The sequence below is a fragment of the Anarhichas minor genome, unplaced genomic scaffold (genome assembly GCF_050575085.1).
Source record: "Anarhichas minor isolate MPS153535 unplaced genomic scaffold, ASM5057508v1 ptg000071l, whole genome shotgun sequence".
Classification (NCBI taxonomy): domain Eukaryota; kingdom Metazoa; phylum Chordata; class Actinopteri; order Perciformes; family Anarhichadidae; genus Anarhichas; species Anarhichas minor.
In genome coordinates, this window is record NW_027466517.1 from 1,523,141 (window position 1) to 1,546,433 (window position 23,293).

Below are 23,293 nucleotides of genomic sequence, written 5' to 3' on the forward strand. Positions count from 1 at the left end.
TTTTTATTTGAGTGTTTTCATTTTACCACTTAAAATTGAAAACGTATTGTTTTTGCCTTTTTCACTTTAATTCCAGTTAACCAGTTGTGGGTTGCATTCATTCAATCGCACAATACAGAAGTGGTCGCTGCAGACGCCCCTGGTGGAAATCTTTCCAGTTCATTGTGCTTAAAAAAAAAAAAAACGTAACCGCAGTCTAAACGGGATAAACTGACCACGCCTGAGGACAGATGGTCAAATTGCAAGATTATTGCTTTACAGTATTATCATGGATCCCCATAAGGAGCACGCTCAGACACTGATCCTCACATGTGATTACATCTCATTGTTATTAAATATGAAGAACCTACAGTGTAACCCAACAGATTGTAGGATTTAAGCCGTGCCAATGTCACACATCTGCAAATCTGTGTATCTTAACGGCTCAGTCTGTTCTGTTAATATTGTCCCCGGCCACACAGCTGGTATGGATGTTATGAGCCGTTTAATCAACATCACATTGGTACATCTCTCCTCAGTCACTCCTCTTTACTATCTGCTGTTTACAACTTAATTGCCGTGAATTACAGCGCAACGCGTTGGCAGCACTTGACCTGTGACTGGATCAGGAAAAAGTGACTTGCTATTCTCCTTTTAGCGTTATTACTGAGACCAGCTGACTGACTACTGGCTTGTCTGTTGATCATCATTCAATATTTCTAAGAAGAATCTTTATTTTTAACATTCCGTGTCATATCCCTTATATTTATTAGACATGTGTTTTTATATTGTTTGAGGTAGAAAGCTGTACTGCTCTCGCTCTCTCTCTACTAACATGGTTTTTAAGTAGCCGCACGGCTGTTAACTTAAAGGGAAAGAACATTTATCATCTTTACATTACCATCAAATATTTGACTGCAAATTACAGTAATTGCAGTGATAAAAACCCTTGAAGTGGATGCTCAATGACACTGGGTGGCTCTACCTTTTGCAGGAGCAAAGTCAAAGGGCCATAAAGAGGTGTTTGCTGGGAAAACTCCCTGCTTCCTGGTTCATAAGTCATTCAAAGAAAAAAGCTCCCTGAGCGGCAGCAGCGGGGCTTCCACCAAAGACCCAACTACTCTCAGGTAAGAGCCGAAGAATCACATGTCTCCCAGTGTCTCTTGTTTCCAAAGAGGTAACTTCACTGTGTTTGTTTTTTCATTATGACTTCCATTGTGACCTCATAATTCTATATAGAATCATTAATAGAAGTGTCTTGAAAGTGAAAGTTATTGTGTTATCATGCTAAAATGAGACTTTATAGAATTGTGTATAGAAATTAGAAATAAGTAATGTTGAAGGATCCCAAAACTGTCTTGTAATTTAAAATATTTTTTATTTTATATTAAATAACATTTACAGTATGTTGCTATAAATAGGTTGAGGCGTGGTCCACACTGTTAAAGCCTACCGAGTAGACCTAACTAATATTGGTTTGGTAGCAGGTTCAGTTAATTGTAATTACTGTAACTGGGCTAAATCTGAATTAAGATAATATTCTATTTACAGACTTAATCCAGGTTTCTGCTATGCTGCATTTGAGTAAGGTAAGAATGAGTATCTCAGTAATATACACACACAGTTCTAAAAATCCATGATGCCCACATAGTCATTTTGAGAATAGTTCTTTGGGTATGGCATTTTGTATTACAATGCTTTCCCCCAACTAGGGGGACTTTGTATGGGTGGACTCTGGTGTCGGGGTGCCGATCGGGGCGGAGGTCGAGGTGACCGACACCGGACAGCTTCAGCTGATCGATGATGAAGGAAAGGTACGAAACCCTACAAGACATTGCCTTTTTTTTTTGTCAGGTACAGAAAAAAGGACCTCTCTATCTGTCGATCAACTCTTTTATTACATACACACAGGAGCACAAGATCAACAAGAAGACGGAGGGCGCCTTCCGGCCCATGCACCCCACCTCTGTGAAGGGTGTGGACGACATGATACGGCTTGGTGATCTCAATGAGGCCGGGCTGCTCAGGAACCTCCTGGTGCGACACAAAGAAGGCATCATCTACGTAGGTTTCTATTCACCTGGATTCACTCTGAACCACCTACTTTTACGATGTCCATAACCTACTGTGGAAATGCTTACTCGTCTGTGTCCTCCATAGCTGTGAATTGGCTTTCTGTTCGAGACTTTGCCCCGTAGTTTATCACAGTGCTGTTTGTCTCCATAGAGACGAATGAGCCTCTGTTGAGGGAGACCGCCCCAGTGTTTCTCTGTCATCAAAGCTCAGCAGTGTGTGTTCAATTATGAATCATTTAATTGTATGAAAAATACCACTGCTAAATGCTGGGGGGCAAAATGAGGCTGATATTGCTTTGTGTTGGACTTCCTTTATATATCATGAACCACAGCTTTTCATGATTCAAATCCATCTGTGAAATCTTTACATCTAATAAGTCATTACAAGCATTTCGTGCATTGTATGATGTGCTTCTAACACAATAACATATTTATGCTCATGTACACACACACACTCTCTCTCTCTCTCACTCACTCACTCACTCACTCCTCAACTGTGCCCCTCTGTGGTAGTTAACGTCCCCTTCTGTTTTTAAGACGTACACAGGCTCCATTCTGGTGGCAGTCAACCCTTACCAGCTGCTGCCCATCTACACCACAGAGCAGGTGCACATGTACACAGATCGACGGCTGGGTGAACTGCCGCCGCACGTCTTCGCCATTGCAGACAGCTGCTTTTTCAACATGCGCCGCAACCAAAGGAACCAGTGCTGCGTTATCAGGTCTGCTTTTGTCTGAGGCTGATCCCAGATCATTATGTAGACAGTGTGGAAAGATTGATTAATTAATTGAATCCTTTAGGTAAAAATGACTGGTTACAGCTTCTCAAATGGATATATATCCTAGTTTCTGAAGTATTTCATGAAAGTGAACTGAATGTCTTTGAATATGTCAACTTAGGCATTTGTTGATATAGTATGGATCAAACAACTCGCCGGGGCGACTGTGGCTAAGTGGAGAGCGGGGCCATCCTTCAATCAGACGTTCGATCTCCGGCTCCGATAGTCGCATGTCGATGTGTCCTTGAGCAAGACACTTAACCCCAAAATTGCTCCCGTAGCTGTGCCTACGGTGTATGTGATAGAATCTGAATTGTAAGTCGCTTTGGATAAAAGCGTCTGCTAAATGACTGTAATGTAATGTTATATTAGAGAAACGATTGATAAAAAAATTTGATAATTTCATTTACAGCCCTACAACATTACCACAGGTGGCTCTAAAAAAGCTACATAAGATAAATAGAAGATAAATTAATGAAAACAAAGACAAATAGATCACTGAAAAAATTCACGTTAAACTAGTGTTTCAATGAGACAAACTGTGAGAAACTTATTGGTGTCCAAGAGTTTTCTGAAGGTTATTCCATCTATAAACTGCAAAGAAGCTGTAAACTGATGTGTATATTTATAATGCATATCACCATGCACCCCCAATTAGAAGAAACCAATCGACCCAATGTTTTCTACCATTTTTAGAGATGCACTTCCTATTCCTATAATAGAAGGAATATAAGCTTCTTGATAAAACTTAACCAAATGTCAATGTGCTTTTTTCCTTTTCATATTTTATTTGGGCATTCTTCATCAGTACTGCGAGATTTGAAAACTTAATTTAAAACCAATATTAAGTTGGTGGGGTTCTTCGTAAAGAATCAAGACTAACTGCTACACGGTATTGCATGCTCACATGTGTCCACGTGTAAGATAGTGTCATCTGCATACAAATGAAACAACAATGATTAGAGTACGGGGTACTAGGTAATTACTACAGATTGTTAAAAGAACAGAGCCTAACATTGATCCTTGTGGAACCCCATTGTTAATGTTGAGAATCTTTAAACCACATTACCAGGGCTTTGAAACAGGTTTAAGTGGGAAACAGTCTCCACACATGCTTACTTTTTGGTTTGCCCCACAAGTGGAGAGTCAGGAGCAGGGAAAACTGAGAGCACCAAGCTCATTCTGCAGTTCCTGGCTGCGGTGAGCGGCCAGCACTCCTGGATCGAGCAGCAGATTCTTGAAGCAAACCCCATCTTGGAGGGTATGATCAAAACACCATCACAAAGTTATAGTGCCTTATAGTCTTCATAATCATCTCAATCCCCCCTTTTCACTTAATCTGCTTAATGCTTTGTTTTGTTTTTCCTTCTCAGCCTTTGGTAATGCCAAGACCATTCGCAATGATAACTCTAGTCGTTTTGGGAAGTACATTGACATCAACTTCACTAAGGGTGGGGCCATTGAAGGGGCCCGCATTGAGCAGTACCTGCTGGAGAAGTCCCGCGTTTGTCGTCAGGTGGGAAGATTGGTTAGCTATATATTTGCAAGAGCTGTAACATGGTACAAGTCAAATTTTCTTGTGGTAAAGCTCATGTGCTGTCATGTTCAGGCGCCTGAGGAAAGAAACTACCACATCTTTTACTGCATGCTGATGGGCATGCCAGCTGAGCAGAAAAAGATTCTTTCCCTTGGGAATGCTGCTGAGTACAACTATCTGACCATGGTACTGATAAACGCATAAATTTTACATGCGACTGTGAATCACAAATAACCAGATGAGACAAGCGTTCACGTATAGCTTTAAACCATGTGATCGAATCATCAGGGTAAGTGCACCAGCTGCGAAGGACGTGATGATGTGAAGGAATACGCCCACTTCCGTTCAGCTCTGAAGATCCTCATGTTCACCGAGAATGACTCCTGGGAAATCTCCAAACTGCTCGCCGCAATACTTCACCTGGGCAATGTGGACTTTAAGGGTAAGGACAGCACCATACCATGGGATACTACACCATACTATGTACTGTAGATCTTTTGAGACATTAAACACATTTTATTGCATCATTTCAGGTACTATAGTAAATAACCTAGAAGGCTGCGACATCCTCACATCATCCCATTTCAACATGGCCAGTGAACTTTTGGAGGTATGTGTATTTACTTTTATTTTTTTTACAAATTAAAATAAAAGTAGCTGATATGATCTTGTCTGATTGTGTTTGTATTACCTCAGGTGGAACCCAAAGCACTGGAGAAGAGTCTGACTCAGTGCTCCTTCATGACAGCCAGAGAGAGTGTGACCAAACATCTGACCTCTGCCCAGGCTGTAGACGGCAGGGATGCCTTTGTCAAGGTAACATTAGTCTTGATTTCTGTTTTCAAAAGTAAAAAATGTAATTCAGAAGTTGATGCAGCTCATGTTAACATATACTACACTTTCTGTGAGGATGTAACACTCACAAAATTGATGGATGATAAATGGAGAAACCTTTTAATTTCTTACCACCAGTGAGGCAAATGAATACTGATGTACTGTGGCTGTTTTCAGACTGCTCAGACTCTACATAAAATATTAATGTAACCTCTTCAGGCCTCTGAAATTCTTTCATGTACAACAGTCTGAGAAAGAAAGGAAATATATGTTCACAGCTCTTGTACACACTAAGGCACTTGCAATGAGGGGTTGTAGAAACACTGGTTTGATTTATGGGCTCATTCGTTAAAAAGGTTGGGAACCACTGGTGTAGCTGTTCTTTCTTTAGGCTAAACAGTTAGCTCAACATCCATCAGTTTAAGCACATTTTCTCAGTTTTACTAATTAGTTAACTTTAGCAACAGTAACATTTAATATTGAATCATTTAAACGTTCTACATTTTTACCAGGCAAAGATACATGCTAATGTTATAATGTTGGTGTGATACTAGCTAATATACAATGTTAGCTGTGCAATAACGTTCATTTTATTGTGTTACATACTAATGTTAATATGCTGGTATTATACTAAGATACTAATATGTTTGCAGCATAGTCACGTTTAGTATTGTATTAGTTAACCTGCTAACTTTTATAATACAAGGATACATGCTTATGATACCAATAATATCTTAGCTTTAGCAGCATAATCACGTTTAGCATTTCATCATGTTAACAAACATGCAAACTTTTAGCAGGCAAGGATACATGCTAGTGTTAATGTTAGTATGCTACTCGCTAATATATAATATGTTAACATTAGCATTGTATTAAAGTTTAGCATTTTATTATGTTAACATGTTAAGGTTAATGCTAATGTTTGTATGTTGTTATGATATGTTAGCATTAAGCTCAACGTGTAGCATAGCAGTGGCTAACAGAAATGCAGTTATCTGTTTCTGACATATTAAAATGAACTGAGTAAATGTGTTGAACAAGCGGACATTTTGACCTGCAGTTAGCACTAGTTAAAAAGTCTTTAGAATTTATCTTCTGAACACCGTTTTTTAATATTATTTACCCCAAGGTTGGCAACCTCTTTTGCAAGGCGACTGGGCCAAGACACCAGCTTAAAACCAATAAATCATTACAAAAAACGCATATTAAACCTAAAGTAAAGCTAAAAATAGTCTAAGAGCAGAGTGTCCGTATTGGAATCTCTGGATCGTATGTGTTGGTTTGTTAGTAGGCTACAGGGTGTGGTGCTGTGTATAACTGGTCAGCTATTCTCTGTATTATTTGTCCAGGCTATTTATGGAAGACTTTTCATTTGGGTCGTGGACAAAATCAACGCTGCCGTTTACAAGCCACCTGAGGATTCCAAAGAGGTCCGACAGTCGATAGGCTTGCTCGACATCTTTGGCTTTGAGAACTTCAACAACAACAGGTTGGCGTTCACGCCAACTCTCATGGCATTAGAGCATTTACTTCTGCTGGACACATTGTTAATTTACATGTTGACTTAAGTCCACCCATCTTTCTTTCCTCATGTGCTGTTGCATTTGTCAAACTGTTGCAGCTTCGAGCAGCTGTGCATCAACTTTGCCAATGAGCAATTGCAGCAGTTCTTCGTCAAGCACGTTTTCAAGCTGGAGCAGGATGAGTATGCCCGTGAGAACATTGTCTGGAAGCACATTGACTACAAAGACAACCAGCACACCCTGGACGTATTGGCCAACAAACCTTTGAACATGCTGGCGCTTATTGATGAGGAGAGCAACTTCCCCAAGGTCTACGTCCTCCTTGTACCTCATAAAGTCTAATGTCACAAAGAAAAGCAGGTTTTAACTCCGTTTTTTGTTAATTTTCAGGGCACAGATACCACCCTGCTCCACAAACTGAACAAGGTCCATGAGAAAGGGGGCATCTATATTCCCCCCAAGAACAACTATGAGACACAGTTTGGAGTCCACCATTTCGCTGGAGAGGTCTACTACGATTCAAATGGTACTTTTAAAGCTTTTAAAAAGCAACAAATCATTCTTGCCCAAGTCCTGTGTGATGGTCTTATTGTGTCCGTCTTGTTTTGAGGTTTCCTTGAGAAAAACCGTGACGCCCTCAGCTCAGATCTGATTCATCTGGTGGAGACCTCCACCAATAAACTCCTCAAGCAGGCGTTTCAAAATGTGCTGTCCTCCAGTAAGCTCAAGAGCAGCGTCAACCCCAGGATGATCATCACCACGGCCAACAACAGCCTCCGGGTCAGTGCAGCCTTTAGCTTCAGCATTAGACGCAGATATAATCAGTTGGAAAATAAAAAAATACTTACACTATGTGACATTTTGTCGTGTCCGACAGCAAGCGACTGATGGCAAGAAGCGAGTGCCAACTCTGACTGGCCAGTTCCGTCAGTCTCTGGATTCCCTGATGAAAACACTGACTGTGTGCCAGCCCTATTTCATACGCTGTGTTAAACCCAATGACTTCAAGAAGCCCATGGTGAGGGAAAAAAAAGCTGCATTCACTCCAACCAAAATAATACTTAAAATCTTAAATCTGTACCAAAATTGAATGAAACTTTTTGGTGCGAGTAAATCACTGCACACCCCTTCTGTGTCTCAGCTGTTCGACAGAGAGCTGTGCATGCGCCAGCTCCGTTACTCTGGTATGATGGAGACCATCAGGATACGGAAAGCTGGATATCCCGTCCGCTACACATTCGACGAGTTTCTAAACCGATACCGCGTCCTGCTGAAAACTTCCCTCTGTGATCCCAAAACAGTAAGTTGAAGGTTTTAACGTGATCATTTTGGTCATGATCTCTTCACACCTATTCTCATCTTCTCATTCTGTGTTTGTGTGATGCTTATTTTTTGCTGCGACAGGAAAGGAAAGAGAAATGCTGTGAAAGCATTTGTGAGTCTGTGCTTGCTGGAGAGGGCGACTGGAAGACTGGCAAGACAAAGCTATTCCTAAAGGTGCCGCCTTACGTTTGATGTACAGTCTGTTGTTACTGATGGATATGGGTGGAGGAATACAATAGCCACAATCATTTGAATGTTAGAAGCAACTGAATAATACCTAATTGTTAAATTTAAACAATGCCGAATAGCTAATGATGAAATTGTAATACCCCTGAGTTTGTACTATTTAAGTAGTTTACTTTTAAAATGTTTTAGAAATTTCAAGTAAGTAAATTAAGTTAAAATGTTTACTTCAGGATTCACAAATTCAAATATGAAGCTCAAGTGTCCACATGTAGAAAAAAAAACTATATTGAAGTTGCTCAAATTCAGTTAGTCGGATTCTAAGAAAATTAAAGTCAAATAGAATTTGAGGAATTAGAATTTTTAGTTTCTCTAAATGTTTCCTTTGGTGCCAACATGAGGTTGAAATCGAGGGAAGATGGATTGCCATAAACACAACAACACAACTTTGACTTTTCATGCAACGACATCGTCTGGGCGGTATATGGCTGAATATCTGCAAAACTAATGACATTCACATCAGCCAGCTTTACTTTATTTTAATTGTAAATTAGCAAATGTTAGCATGCTAACGCATTGAACTAAGATGGTGAACATGGAAGGTGTTGTACCTGCTAAACGGCAGGATGTTTAGTCATTGTTGGAGTGTTAGCATGCTGGTGTTAGCATTTAACTTATAACACCACTGTGCTTGATTACAGCTTCACAAACCACATTATTTGGTTATTAGTTGTTATAATATATATTTCTGAAGTGAATATTTCTACCAAAATAAAAAAAAACATCATCTCGCTACTGTTTTCTCTCAGGACTTCCATGACACCATGCTCGAACTGGAGCGAATGACACAACTAAATGAAAAAGCACTTCTGATCCAGAAAGTCCTGAGAGGCTACAGATACAGGTGTGGGATGAAAGCTGTAAAATGAGCTGCTTGTTTTTTGTTGTTGCTCATGTGACTTACAGCTTTGTGTCTGTATGACTCTTGCACTCTAAAGGCGAGAGTTTTTGAGGAAAAAGGCAGGGGCGCTTGTCATTCAGAAATGCTGGAGAGGACACAAAGGCAGAAAGCTGTACAAAGTGGTGAGTCTTTGTTTAACACATGAGTATGTATCAAAGTGAAAATATAGGACTGGCATGCAATGAACCCCTTCAATTCTAATTTAATTCTAGGTCCAGCTGGGCTTTGCGAGGCTGCAGGCACAGGCCCGGTCTCGTCAGCTCCGCTTCCAGTATAAGAAGCAGCGTGAGGCAGCCCTCGTGCTGCAGGCCCGAGTCAGGGGATACCTGGCCAGGAAGGAATGGAAGCGCAAGAGAAACGCTGTGATCCTCCTGCAGGCTCACGCCAGGGGTGGGCTGGCAAGAAAGGCTATCAAAAAGATGAAAACAGATGTAAGTTCAACTTAAAGAACTACAAAGAACCCTCTCTGGATGACAATAATAAAGAAGGTTAAAGTCCCGACAGGTTTTATCTGGTACAACATTGCCAAACCCTTTTGCCTGACGTACTTCCTCATCCTTATCAGATGAACCCAAGTACACGTTCAGGACACCACCTGTCATGTCCCACATGTCAATTACTATTTGAACTATTTATTACTGTTAGCTAACTGTTTCGTTCATTTATCAGTTACTTTTATGATATCATTTCAACTATTTATCCATTACTTTTAGCCAACCATTTAAAATAATTATCTATTACTTTTGACGTTTTCTCCTGTTTATCTGTTATTTTTAGCGAAACATTTTATCCAATTAGCTCTTATTTTGACTGTTTATCATTACTTTAGCTAGATACTTCAAATGCTGATTATTTCTTAGCTAAGTATCTGAGCCATTTATCCATTACTTTTAGCCAACCATTTAACAAGTTATTTTTCTTGACACGGTAACAATTTGACCTATTACTCCATGAATTTAAATGTAACGTTAGTTTCATCTCTTTGACTGTTACCTTTAGCATATTATTTCAACCATTTATCCGTTAATTTAGCTAGGTATTTCAAATGTTTCTCCTCTCTAAGCTAAGTATCTAAACTATTTCTCTTGCAGTTACTGGAGGCTTACTGGTTATTATGAGGATAAATCTAGTACATGTCAGTATTACACCAACTTGAAATTGTATTTGGATGCTTATTTTCCTCCGAAACACAAATATGTTAGTATGTTTTTTAATTAAATCATAGTTTCTATTTTTTCACAATATATGAGCTATTCTATGTATCCCTGTGGTAAGGATAGTGTGTCAGACGCCTCTCCTTCAGTAACTACTGCTCTGTGAGGAAGGCATTGAACCCCTAACGGCTCTAGTGCTGCCACTCTGTAACCAGCAGCAGAAAACTGACTGAAAAAGAAATCATAAATCTACAGTTTAAGTGTGTCGTCATTCTCAAAAGCCACTGATCTGAATAATGATGTTATGTTAATGATATCTTATTTTGGTTACATGGTTAATTCGGCAGATAAAGACATTTTTCCGGCAGTTGAGGTTCAAGATGCTGCTGTTTTTCCTCATCTTCTCTTATGTTGTGTGTTCTTTCAGATGTACCTCTCTGCTAAAGAGAAAGAAGAAGAACAGCGGGTCGTTCTGGAGCGACAGAGACACTTGGAGGAAGTGCTTAGGCGCAAGAAAGAGATGGAGGCCAAAGCTCAGGCTGAGACCATCACCGACCAGGAGATGGTGGACAGCATCTTTGACTTCCTGCCCTCTACGGTCGGAGGGCAGGAGGGGCAAGCACCTGTGGGATATGAGGTTTGGAAAGCGAAAGCTTTGCACATTTTGTGGTCCTTGTCGAGTCGGTCACTACATGCCTGTCTATCTGTTTCCAGAAGTTTGAGGGGAAAAAGATTACCATGGAGGAGATAGACATCGACGACATCCCCATGGAGGAGGATCTTCCCGAAGAGGATGACGATGACCTGGATGAGTACTCCTTCTCCAAATTTGCCTCCATGTACTTCCAGGGTGCAGCCACCCACACCCACATCCGCCAGAGGCTTCGGCAGCCCCTGCTGTACCATGAAGATGAAGGAGATGTCCTGGTGCTTCTCTCAGACCACTTAGATTTATCATTTCAGCTGTTCTTACCTGAGGAATATCTTTTTTTATAGGTGTTTCTGTAATGTTATCACCAGGCTTCTCTGACTGTGTGGTGGATCATCCTAAGGTTCATGGGAGACCTCCCTGATCCGAAGAAACCGGTTCAGGTCCAGGGAGCCTTCACGCAGGAACGCTTTATGCCGCCGGAGCTGATCTCCAGAAAGGACAGACGTCTCAGCCACATGGTTGGACTGGATCAGGTAAATGTAATATTGAATACAGCCTAATTTTGTAGAACATTAATTGATCATAGATTTCAAATAATAATTTCCGACTGCTTTAGAGGGTGCTAAGGAATAAAAAAGAAGGGAAGCCCACCACAGTACCCGAGGAGCCGACACAAAACAGGAAGGCCTCCATTTTCACAGACATTCTGACAAGAAACAGGAAGGCTTCTGCTGCGCCCAGTGAGATGGCTCAAAACCCAAAGGTATACACTGTACCAGAGGGGAGCCCTCGAACAAGGAAGGGATCCACATTCACCGACCTACTGTCCAGAAACAGAAAAGCATCCACTGTCCAAGAAAATACAATCCCCAGATCCACTTCAAGCTTCAGGAAGCCCTCCATCATCATGGAAGAGGTGAGGAGTAAGCTTAAAAACTATTAGTGTTGCTGTTAAGTTCTCGCTCACTTTGTTTTTAACATATTTTTTCTTACAGTCAAATGATCTGACTGAAGTGTCGAAGCCTCCCACCCTGCAGACTGTTAAGGAGGACAATGACATCATGATTGGAGAAGGACCCACCCTGGAGCGGCCGCTGACAGTGCTCGAAAAACTCCACATCATCGTGGGATATGCCATTGTCAGACGTGACCTTAGGTAACACAAGCTCCTTTTGAAAATCACATACATCTGAAGTATTTGTCTTTAGTCTCTCCTAATACAATATGTGTCTGTTGTCTGTCCAGGGATGAAATCTACTGTCAGATCTGCAAGCAGCTTCAAGACAACAACAATCGCAACAGCTACTTCCGTGGCTGGATCCTGCTGTCTCTTTGTCTGGGCATCTTCCCCCCAAGTGATCGCTTTATAAGGGTAAGAACAACAGCTGCACCGGCTGCTCCGGGGCTCATGAACAGTGTGCAGGACGCGGTTATGTTTCACTCATCTCTTCTTATCTCTTACGTCTTGGCAGTACCTGCAGAGTTTCATCCGTTTCGCTCCAGGAGGCTACGCTTCCCACTGTGCTGAAAGGCTGCGGCGCACGGTGATGAACGGAGTGCGAGGGGAGCCTCCAGCTTGGCTGGAGCTGCAGGTACTGAGACTGACAGAAGATGCTCCGGCAAATGTCTAAAATGGATTCCTGATTTATGAATGAAAGATTAAAAAAAGTTCGCATTTGACCCAAATCAAGAAAAAACACATTATCTCACGGGGTCAGGTTGAGAATTTGAGATTTATGATGGCACCCATTCAAAAACATTCAGCCTCAAAGTCAGTTTTCATAGCGACTATTTCTTTGGTAGAACGTAGTTCTGTTGAAAAGTGTTGACAGTGAAAGTTGGGATGTTGTTGTACAGAGAGGAATTTTTCTATGCTGTAAGCACCACAAACAAAATGCTATTAACCTAAATTGTATTGTGGTGGCAACTGAAATCTCAGAGACACAGAATTGTATCCATAACATGTTTTTTTTGTAACTTGAATGAACTGACCCTTTAACACTTAGAGTACATCTCATTTCTGTTGAATCAATGGTCACTTTGTTTTCTGTACTGTGATAGGCAACCAAGACAAAAAAGCCAATGATTGTGTCTGTGAGTCTGATGGACGGATTCTCCATTAACCTGCCCGTCGACTCAGCATCCACCTCCAAAGAGATCTGCCAGCTCCTGTCTAACAAAGTCAAGCTCAAAGACACCTTCGGTTTCTCTGTTTACGTCGCCTTGTATGAGAAGGTACGCAGTCCAGTGCGTTTATGTTCCTTTAGTACAGTAGGTGATGGGTACATCTGGAGTCCTGCACGGTCCAGTTTTGCAAAAAAACATACCATCTCTGCAAAGCTCAGCAGAAAGCCATTTCATAAATGGTAAATCATTTGAAAAATGATTATTATTTAAAGCGTCTTAAAACAGGATTTAACAGAAAATGGTGTTTAACAGCTTTCTCTGTATAAATTTATTCCAAATAAATACAAGTTCATGCCCTATTTTTGTTTTTACACAAGCACTAGTTTAGTGACAGTTAATGTTAATGAGTCTTTTCAAACACACAGAGGAGGAGCAGAGTCACAGAGTTTCAATGTATTTATTAGTCTGTTTATATTTAGAGCTTGACATTTTTAAGTAGGCTGCTTCCTGTTGTTTTGTCAGTGCTCATCACCTTACAACATGCAAAAAATCTTAACAACATGGACGTATAGTAATACAAATTTAAGGCCGAGCCAAAACTAGATGTTTAAGTTTTCATGGGGTTCCTAGGTGTATTGTGCACACTGGGCGAGCTGCACTGCCTCACCTTTCTAAAGACTTTATATTAAGAAAGAATCTATTGTGGCGTCCTGCTATAGTGAGTTCAGCATATCTAGATATCTGTAACTTGAAGTGCTGACCTGTCCTAAAGGTGTGGGCTCTGGGCAGCGGCCGGGAGCATGTGATGGACGCCATCTCCCAGTGCGATCAGGAAGTGAAGAGGAGAGGAGGGCAGGAACAGCACGCTCCCTGGCGTCTCTTCTTCCGCAAGGAGGTCTTCACCCCCTGGCACGACTGCAAGGAGGACAAGATCAGCACAGACCTCATCTACAAGCAGTTCATCCACGGTCTGAAGTGTGGAGAGTACCAGAGTGAAAAGGTGGGCTTATATTTGGATGATTATTCTCTTCCTGTTGTTTTCCCAGATATAAATCTGACCCCCCCCCCCCCCCCTGTTTCACTTCCACAGGAGGATGATCTTGTCCAGCTGGCTGCGAAACATTTGTACATCCAGCACGGCTCCGACAGCAGCCCAGAACATGTGAAGGAGGCTGTTCAGGACTGCATCAACAACCCTCTGCTGGAGGCCAAGTCAGAGGGCAAATGGGTGCAGATGGTCAGCACTGCTCATGCTCAGGTCAGTCTTATCACAGTGCAGGAGGGTGATGAAAAGAAAAGGCTCTACAATGGCCTTGAGTTTAAGTAAAGTTTTCCGTCTATTTTTTTCTTGAACCACACAAGGGTCCGTATTTGAGTTCAAGACAGAAGGCAGAGTCGGTGAAGGCAGAGATGGTGGACTGTGCCCGAGAGAAGTGGCCCATGTTCTTCTCTCGCTTCTTTGAAGTTGTCAAACTGTCAGGTATGCGTCTATCGGCACTGACTGTGTCCCGCCTCTCTGGCGTTAAGTATTTAAATATCTTTATACTTTGACAAATCTTAATGTAAATTTAAACTAAGCAAGTCATGATAATATATAAGGCCGTGAATCAATAGTTTCTGTATTCATTTGTACCTCTACTAGAATTGATTACTTTAGATGTACAATGTCTTACAGAATGAGTTATCGGATTTTGTGCTAAAGTCTAAAATCCAAATCTTGCATTATTGTCCTTCTTCAAATGTTGAATATCAAAAGTTTGCAGAAACGTGTACAGTACAACACAGACATATCTACACTTTCCTCTGGAACATAGAGACAGACACTTTTAATGATCAGCCGTGAAGCTGTTTTTCTTAACCAACTCCCTTTGGGCAATTAGCTGTTGCTGCTTTTTATATGTATGTCAGACTGTAATATACAAGGATATTTATAGATGCACTACCCCACTGGGGTTAAGACTCAAGCAAAGTAGTTGATTAAGAGTGAATAAGTGGGCCAGGAACAACATTTCTTCCTTCCTTGGATTTCCGATTTACTGCGGTTTAGCTTGTGAACAACCAATTTGCAAAGCGATACATCCGAGCTGTTTAATGAGAATGTGCTCTGACTCACTGACATGGTGGATGATTAACCCAGCAGATCAAATGGCAACGTGCTGGTGAGATAAAAGTAATTATACAGGCTTCCACAACACGATTCCTCACTTGAACACAGCTAATGGAGTGGACAATTTATAAATGTTCATGCTTCATTTCAATCCAAACAGATAGTTTGTTTTTGTTTGACCTCCTGTCAGATGTATTTTATAAACCATCAAATCACATTTGACCTCTTCTTACTTAAAGGAACAGTGTGTTAGATTTAGTGGCAACCAACTAAATACCCCTCAGCTCAGCCCTCCCTTTCCAAGTGTGTCATAGAACTACGGTGGCCCATGTGGTGTCAATTTATGTTAACAATGGAAAATGTGAAATGATAACTGAGCCCCGGAAGGGACTCCGTACAAATGAGACAAGAAGGCCACACCCCGCGGTCCCTCCGCCTCACTCCCCATTGCCAAGAGACTACTTTGCCGGGAGGAGTGCGTGCGGCAGCTCAGGATTCGGACCTTCAGTTAGCCACTGTAGCAATAAAAAAAATCAGCCAGCGCTGAACCACCGTGGGCTCCAGGGGGGTCACAGGTGGCTGTTGGCCAGCGACAGTGCTGGCTCTTACCTGTGCAGCGGCAGCAACAGAAAGCTTGCTGACCAGCAAACCAACTGGAGATCTGTCTCCGAAGCTGCAGACTACCCTCCTCCCGGCGAAGGTGGGGAGTGAGGCGGAGGTACAACCGGATGTGCCAGCTTATTCTTGTCTCATTTGTCTCGTCTTTATACTTGAGGCCAATCTCACAATAGAACATTGTGAACCTCTCCTACGGGTGTTTGGTTGTTTCCATGATGCAAAACTGACCTGGAAGAACATTGACCTACATTTGTTTTCCTCTCTTTAATTTTCAACATTTGATTACTATCCCCCCTCCATGTCCCTTCCAGGACTCTGTATAATTAACTTATCGATCAATCAAGAAAGGAACAGATGAATTAATTATGAAAGTAATTGTTAGATTCAGCCATACAGTGAAAGCCACATATCTGTGAATTGATGATAGAGCCTCTACTACTGTACACATTAATGCAGCTCTGTCCTTCAGGGTGACTGCAATGATTCAGAAAGTGCAAGCAGCACTTTACTGCCCATGAATATATGTCATATCTCCCATGAGGCCTGATTTAATGAGCCTGTTTGTTCCACGGCTCTTTTTAAGGCCCTCCGCTGCCAAAGAGCAAGTTCATTGTGGCCATAAACTGGACCGGTATCACTTTCCTGGACGAGCGAGAGAAGAGGCTGCTGGAGCTCTCCTTCCCAGAAGTCACCGGAGTCCACACCGTAAGGTAGAGACCGAATTAGAGGAGAAGGAAGAACTTGACAATGAGGAATGGTCCACTAAAACAGCGTGGTGTTACTTATGTTTTGACTCCCAGGGAGGGTAAAGCGTCTGGCCAGGCAGTGAGCCTGCTGACACTGAAAGGAGACTTCACTCTGAGCGGAGGCACAGCGGAGGACATGGCAGAGCTGGTGACAATGTTCCTCAGTGGACTGAGAGAGAGATCTCAGTATGCTGTGACCCTGAAGGAAGCCGACGGGCAAGGTCAGAGGCTCTGATTTTATCTTTCTTATATGGTCACAGCTGAATTATCTCTTTCAGGGTCGCTCATTGCTGCTAATTGCTAACTGATTTCTGGGTTCCACTTTCATTCCTCTGCAGATGACCCCACATTGCTGAGCTTCAAGAAAGGAGAGCTCATTATAATAATCAAAGATGACGAGTTTTCTCAGCAGGGTGGCTGGATTAAGGGCCAAAATGAGAGCACGAGACAAACAGGAGCCGTCCCCACCGACGCCATCTTAATCCTGCCAACTCTCAGCAAACCCACCAATGAGGTCATGGTATGGAGACGTCCACTACGCATCTTTTTCAAATTCTCTATTGTGCGCAGGATCTGAGGAGTATTAAATATGTTTCTTCTTTTTTTCCAGAGCCTGATCAACTTGTCTCCTAACCAGAGGAAGAACATCATACGGGAAAACCAGAAAGAAACAGGAACGGTGGAGAGATTAGCTCCGGCCACGCTGAGAGAATTCTCCCTCGAGTACTTCAGGTATCTGGAAATGTCCTCTTTTTTTCCAGCAGGATAATGCTTACTGGAACAGCACTGATGGCAGGAATACCTTGATCCCACAGGCAGCCCACTAACGATGTGAACCGCCAGGTGATGTCCAGGAACGCCGCTCCCGAGAGACTGTGGGTGAACTCCAGAGAGCCAATCAGACAGCCCCTCCTCAAGAAACTTGTGGGCAACCCAGAGCTCAGCAACAAAGCCAGTCTGGCATTCACTGATATCCTCTACACACCAGATTAACCTTTTTTCACGAGAGTTAAACCCATAAATTCACTATGAGCCTATTTCAGGGGGTTTAGATTTCTTCAAATATTAAAAAAATACACATGGTGACATGTGCCAGAAGTTGGCTGAGCATTCCTGTGGAATCCCAGTAAAATATAAAATTGTGTCAGTAGGCCCTGCAGTGTCTAAATTTACCAAGCTCTCTGGCAGGAGACACCATTCTCTAACCCTGACCTAACGTTCCTTTAAACTGTGCTTGAATCCGACCCTTTCCCAAGCAATGATCAGGCCCTATAAAGTACCTACATTGTATCTTAACGACAGTGAATTGCTCATTTGCTTTGGCAGGTCGTTTCATCTGAATGTCATGGTCCACTTTTGGTATCGAAACTTTGCCACTCAGGAATCGCTTGATCTGTCGTACCCTAGCAAGCAACAACGAAAACTTCTCTATCTATTGCATCACCAGCTAACAATGTTTTTAAAGTTCATGAAACCAGGATGTTGAAGTCTTCCTTGACTGTTGAGTACCGATCCTGAAATATATGGGAGATTACCCCACCAAGCAGATGCAGAGTCCCCTGGAGCTCACTGACCAGATCTTCGGCCCCGCCACTAAAAATGAGGAGCTCAGGGATGAGATCTATTGCCAGATCATGAAGCAGATGAGCAGCAATAACAACCGGTGCGCTTATGTTCTACTCACTTTTCTCCATCCCTTTGGTAATATTTCTGTTTACGATGTATTGGACTGAAAATGGGGCAGTTGCTCGAATGTAATGATACATTCTTTTGTTTCTGTAAATAGATTAATTTATTTAGATAGTAGGAAGAACAAAGAGTTTAATAAAAAGAAGATACATTTGACATTTTTCTAGAAGGGGAACTGAACTGTAACCCCCCAAAACCCAAAGGTTTTGAATGCAGGTTTTGAACTCCAGACTCCATTTAATCATGTTTTTTTTACGTCTTACATGCATTTGTGTCTTTGTTGCCCTTTCCCATCCCCCAGGTTCAGCGTGGAGCAGGGCTGGCAGCTGCTGTGGCTCTGCTGTGGCCTGTTTCCTCCCAGCCAGTCTCTTCTCAGGCACACTCAGCGATTTCTCGAGTCTCGCCGCAGAGAGACCCTCGCCGCCGACTGCCTGCAGCGTCTGCAGAGCTCCCTGAGGTCAGCCATAGCATACGTCACAAACACGCAGCACCGTGCTTCCCCCTTGGTTTCAAAGAAGGGTGAACGAGATGAAGTGTGTGTGTGTGTGACATGTCACCACGACGTGAGAAGAGGAAATGTCACGCTCGCCTGGTGTTTTTAATCTCTCATGACATAAAGGCTCTCTAAAGACTGAACTAACAACTGAAGTACACTGACTCTTTATTCTAGTTTGTCGTGGGTCAAGTTGTGGAGTTTAAGGAAGGACCTGCTTGCAGCAATGCTGGGGTTGACATGTGTTGCATCACCTTCACAGTGACATGACCACACTCACCATTTGCATGTCCTCCTCTATAAATACATTTGACATTCAGTAAGATTTCCATAACGGCGACAAACTCCAAGAGACCTATTTTATTTAGTGTGTGCTCTTTTCTTTATCTGCACTCAATCTGTGGCTGAATGTCAAAAATGATATCGTAAAAAAAACAACAACAGCATGTGCATTGGCTGTTCTTGTGTAGGATGGAGTCCAGGAAGCTCCCACCACACCAGGCGGAAGTCGACGCCATCCAGCAGAACAGCACCCAGATCTTCCACAAAATCCACTTCCCCAATGACACAGAGGAGGTAACGCACACCTTGTATGTTTAGAGTCACAGAAACAAGCCAGGTCAAATGTATTCCCACAGCAATCCCTGTGATTTCTCTTACCCTTCTTCAGATATTTGAGGTCGCGACAAACACCAGGATCAAGGATCTCATCCAGAACATTAGCAAGAAGCTCAGTCTGGCTTCAGCAGACGGATTCAGCATTTTTGTCAAAACACAGGACAAGGTGTGCTCCTCAAACCATTATATTTTTATTTTTATTTTTCAATGCATGTTCTTTCACAAAGCCCTCTTTCATGAACTTCCGCTCCGCCGGTTGTAAAAGAAAGTTTGTTTTGGTGTTTATTTCAGGTTCTCAGTTTGAATGACACAGACTACTTCTTTGATAGTCTGAGACAAATCACAGACTGGTCCAAGAAAGCCAAGAGGATCAAAGACGGTAAAAAGCCGTTATCTGATAGGAGCGCCAGTCTGACTTTTGACGATTCTTTGCATTTGCCTGTAAAAAACCCTCCTTGTGTGTGTGCGTTCTGCAGGCGGCGGGCCAGTCAACATACCCTACCTTGTGTTCTTCATGAGGAAGTTGTGGTTCAATGTGATCCCTGGCAGAGATGCGGAGGCCGATCTTATCTTCCATTTCCCTCAGGTACACTTGAATGATGCTGGTCAGCCTCCATCACATTTTCCAGCCTGGTTAGTTTTTCCACATGATATGAAAGCCAAAACTTACCATTAACATAATCTTACCTGACATATTGTATCAAGAAGTATCAATACTAGTTCCCGACTGCTCCTTCTGGTTTCATTATGACCAGTTGGAGAGTTACAGATAAGAAAGTCTTCGCTTCTCTAAATCTCTTAATGAACGACGTGGTCAGTAGCAACTTGGTTTAAAGGTCAAACTTCCCACAATAGCAGACTTTATTAAATATCTTTCTCTCTTCCAGGAGCTACCAAAGTACCTGAGAGGCTATCATGTTTGCACCAAAGAGGAAATGGTCAACATTGCGGCTCTGCTCTTCAGGATAAAAGTCAGCAATGACAAGAACCAGCTGGTTATGATTCCCAAGATGCTGAAGGAGCTGGTGCCCGCCGACCAGCTGAAGGCCATGTCGGAAAATGAATGGAAGAAGGTATCAGGGGCTTTCTTTTCACTGGTTTCATTTATTAATTTGTTTGTTTTTCTTATTGTCAACACATTTCAAGACCAAAACTAACAATGCAACAGCTTCTCAATACTTTCCTACTTCCTTATCCTGTCTGTGACGCTCCAACCCCATTCGTTCCTGACGAAGTACACCTTTAACAGGAATCTATACAACCAGGCTAGCGGCTCATTGAGGCTGTACTTAGGCAACGCATACTTTGAGTGAAACGCTAACTCAGCGTGCCAACAGAATGACACTGACTGTGTTTACATGCACGCTATGATTCCACTTTTTATTCAGAATATGACAATATTGTGAAGTCATAAACCACAGTATTGAACAAAGTGACATTTTTGATGTCATGATGGGGCTGGATTAAAAGCCAGAGGAACACCAAAGTGATTACAGTTCAATTTGAGGGGAACATGAATATCTCTTAGGAATTGTTGATAATAATAATTGATAATCCATCCAATAAAAGTTGAGATTTTTTGCTCGGTACCAAAAGTATCAACTTCATGGCGGAGCAAATAAAAAAGAAAAAAAGAAAACAGTCACGGTCACCAAATTGATGATGACCAAAGTCATCTGGATTCATCCTCTTGGGACCACCAATGTCTGTACAAAATGTCATGTCAATTTGTCCAATAGTTTATGAGATACCAACCACTGACAGACCGACAGATTAACGTTCTCAAGAGCCACACAGCTAACATGGCTGAAAACTGTTCTCAAATATATAGTTTGTAGATACGACTGGTTGGGCACTGTAGTTTTCAGGAGACATTAATCAAACCAGAGTAAACAGTAACATTTTGTTGGGGACTATTTTTAGCCGTGGATTAATACACAGTCACCCAGTGCAACAGTGTGGCTCATTGATGGGTTTTTATTAGTTTTTGGCGCTCTATGGCACAGAGGAATACCATACATCAGTATGTGGATACACATACGATCCTTTAGAGTGTCACCAAACTTCTTCTTTGAATCGCTCACATGAACAATATCACCATTATGCCATTCCTGTGATCGCTATCTCAGCTCTCTGAGAATATTGCCTGAAGTGCTGTGGGGGTGTCGGGAAATCATTAACCTCATTAAAAGCAGCACAAAAACTTCTACAAAACAAGAGCGTTGCATCATACTCTGATGTGTATTTTGTTTTTCATTTTCAGAGTATCGTCAGCTCTTTTAACAAACAAGCTGGTATGACCGTTGAAGAAACTAAGGTGGCTTTTCTGAAGGTGGTCTGCCGCTGGCCGACGTTCGGCTGTGCATTCTTTGAAGTGAAGGTAAGGGCTGCAGTGACAGCAGCACAGACGGTGCTTTATCTGGCAATCTATGGTTGGGTTTGGTGGATGGCTTGTTTATCTGATGCTCTCTGTTTCAGTCTCTGCACGTCTGCAGACAGTAAATAGTCTAAATGACTGCGGTGACGAAGAGTTCTCTCATTTGCCTTTTTGACTCTTTTTTTCAGCAAACATCAGAGCCAAGTTTCCCAGATATTGTGCGAATAGCTGTCAGCAAGGAAGGACTCACCATCATCCACCCTAAAACCAAGGTGAAGAAGAAATACAATTTGACATTATTCCCTTTTTGACATGTTGCTCCTGTATTTCACCATTAACAATTCTCTCTCTTGTAAAGGATGTGCTGGCAAATCACCCATTCAACCGCATCGCTAACTGGTGCAGTGGAAGCACCTACTTTCACATGACTATTGGCAATTTAGTCAAGGGGAGCAAGTTCCTGTGTGAAACATCACTGGTAAGATCTATCATTAGACACGTGTGCTTTAAATGATAAACTGTCAGTAAGTAAAACTTTGTCCTTTTCTATACCTTTGTGTCTTTCTTCAAAAAGGGTTACAAGATGGATGATCTCATAACCTCCTATGTCACAATGTACCTCAGTGAACGGAGGGCAGTGCAAAGGAACCAGCGCTTCAACATGTGAGCCTGAGCAGCAAGAACGCGATGCAGCTTCAGCCTGTAGCTGCTGATTTCAACCCAACATATTCAACATGTAGTTCATGCACACACAAAGAGGCAGAGCAGGAAAAGTTTTCTGTTTTTGAAAGTGCAATCAACTTTATTTGTGCTCAGTAGAAAAAAAAAGATGAATTGAAGAAAACAAAGTTGTTGTAGATTTCTCACAATTTATTTAAAGCTAATGTTTCTTTGTTGTATGTTCAAGTAACATAATCCTAACAGACGTTCTAGGTAAAACTAATACTGTGCACACGGTTTCTACAACCCTTAATTTATGAAAAGATCGTCTCAGTGAAACAATGTCTGCCTGCCTTAAAAACATTAAAGTTGCCCTGTGGAGTTTTCTTGAAAACAAACAAAAGTTAGGTTTTTATCTCACCAAAACACATTGTGTGTATCTCTCAGGCCTAACGTGTTGAAATCGTTTTCTTCCTCATAAAACACCAAACCCATGTTTTTTTTATTTTTATTTGAAAGAATCAGCCATGTTTGCTAGGTTGCAGCCTAATTATTGGCATAGTTAGCACATATTTTAGTGCTAGTTATCAATACCAACTGTCGATAAATAATCACATGAATACTTGCTTCCTTACATGTCATGTATTATACCAGTGGTGCTCAACCTTGGGGCCACAAGATAATTTCAGATGGTTATTGAGAAAATAATGATTGGACAGCGCCTTGGTGTCACGAACACCAACCTGATTATCCTAGGGGGTCGCAACTGTAAAAGGTTGAGAACCACTTTATTACAATACTGGATATTAGACCCCAAGTTGGCACCTATTCAGTCCAATGAGAATTGCTCGCATGGTG

General features: G+C 41.9%; 1 protein-coding gene across 1 annotated transcript; it reads left to right on the plus strand.

Moving 5' to 3' along the window:
- Nucleotides 1-102: 102 nt before the first annotated feature.
- On the plus strand, nucleotides 103-22,929 carry myo7ba (myosin VIIBa). Its single transcript, XM_076079129.1, has 48 exons — nucleotides 103-1,106; nucleotides 1,531-1,568; nucleotides 1,692-1,793; nucleotides 1,891-2,043; nucleotides 2,592-2,776; nucleotides 3,973-4,094; nucleotides 4,207-4,349; nucleotides 4,443-4,556; nucleotides 4,659-4,812; nucleotides 4,904-4,980; nucleotides 5,067-5,186; nucleotides 6,554-6,693; nucleotides 6,826-7,036; nucleotides 7,118-7,253; nucleotides 7,338-7,507; nucleotides 7,605-7,745; nucleotides 7,869-8,027; nucleotides 8,132-8,224; nucleotides 9,043-9,137; nucleotides 9,232-9,316; nucleotides 9,407-9,625; nucleotides 10,776-10,985; nucleotides 11,063-11,275; nucleotides 11,369-11,533; nucleotides 11,617-11,916; nucleotides 11,996-12,156; nucleotides 12,246-12,372; nucleotides 12,473-12,592; nucleotides 13,062-13,235; nucleotides 13,900-14,127; nucleotides 14,218-14,385; nucleotides 14,490-14,607; nucleotides 16,436-16,562; nucleotides 16,653-16,819; nucleotides 16,937-17,118; nucleotides 17,209-17,330; nucleotides 17,414-17,568; nucleotides 18,108-18,261; nucleotides 18,589-18,744; nucleotides 19,251-19,356; nucleotides 19,451-19,564; nucleotides 19,690-19,777; nucleotides 19,875-19,984; nucleotides 20,286-20,471; nucleotides 21,662-21,778; nucleotides 21,964-22,047; nucleotides 22,134-22,253; nucleotides 22,350-22,929. Exons 2-48 carry the CDS (start codon nucleotides 1,551-1,553, stop codon nucleotides 22,440-22,442), a joined length of 6,702 nt encoding a protein of 2,233 aa, XP_075935244.1. The 5' UTR covers nucleotides 103-1,106; nucleotides 1,531-1,550; the 3' UTR covers nucleotides 22,443-22,929.
- The last annotated feature ends 364 nt before the right edge of the window (nucleotides 22,930-23,293 follow it).

What these genes read in the sequence shown, in the direction of transcription:
- myo7ba (XM_076079129.1), top strand. An exon ending in TGATCGATGATGAAGGAAAG is followed by an intron (nt 1,794 to 1,890) that starts GTACGAAACCCT and finishes ACATACACACAG; the next exon opens with GAGCACAAGATCAACAAGAA. An exon ending in GAAGGAAGCCGACGGGCAAG is followed by an intron (nt 16,820 to 16,936) that starts GTCAGAGGCTCT and finishes ATTCCTCTGCAG; the next exon opens with ATGACCCCACATTGCTGAGC.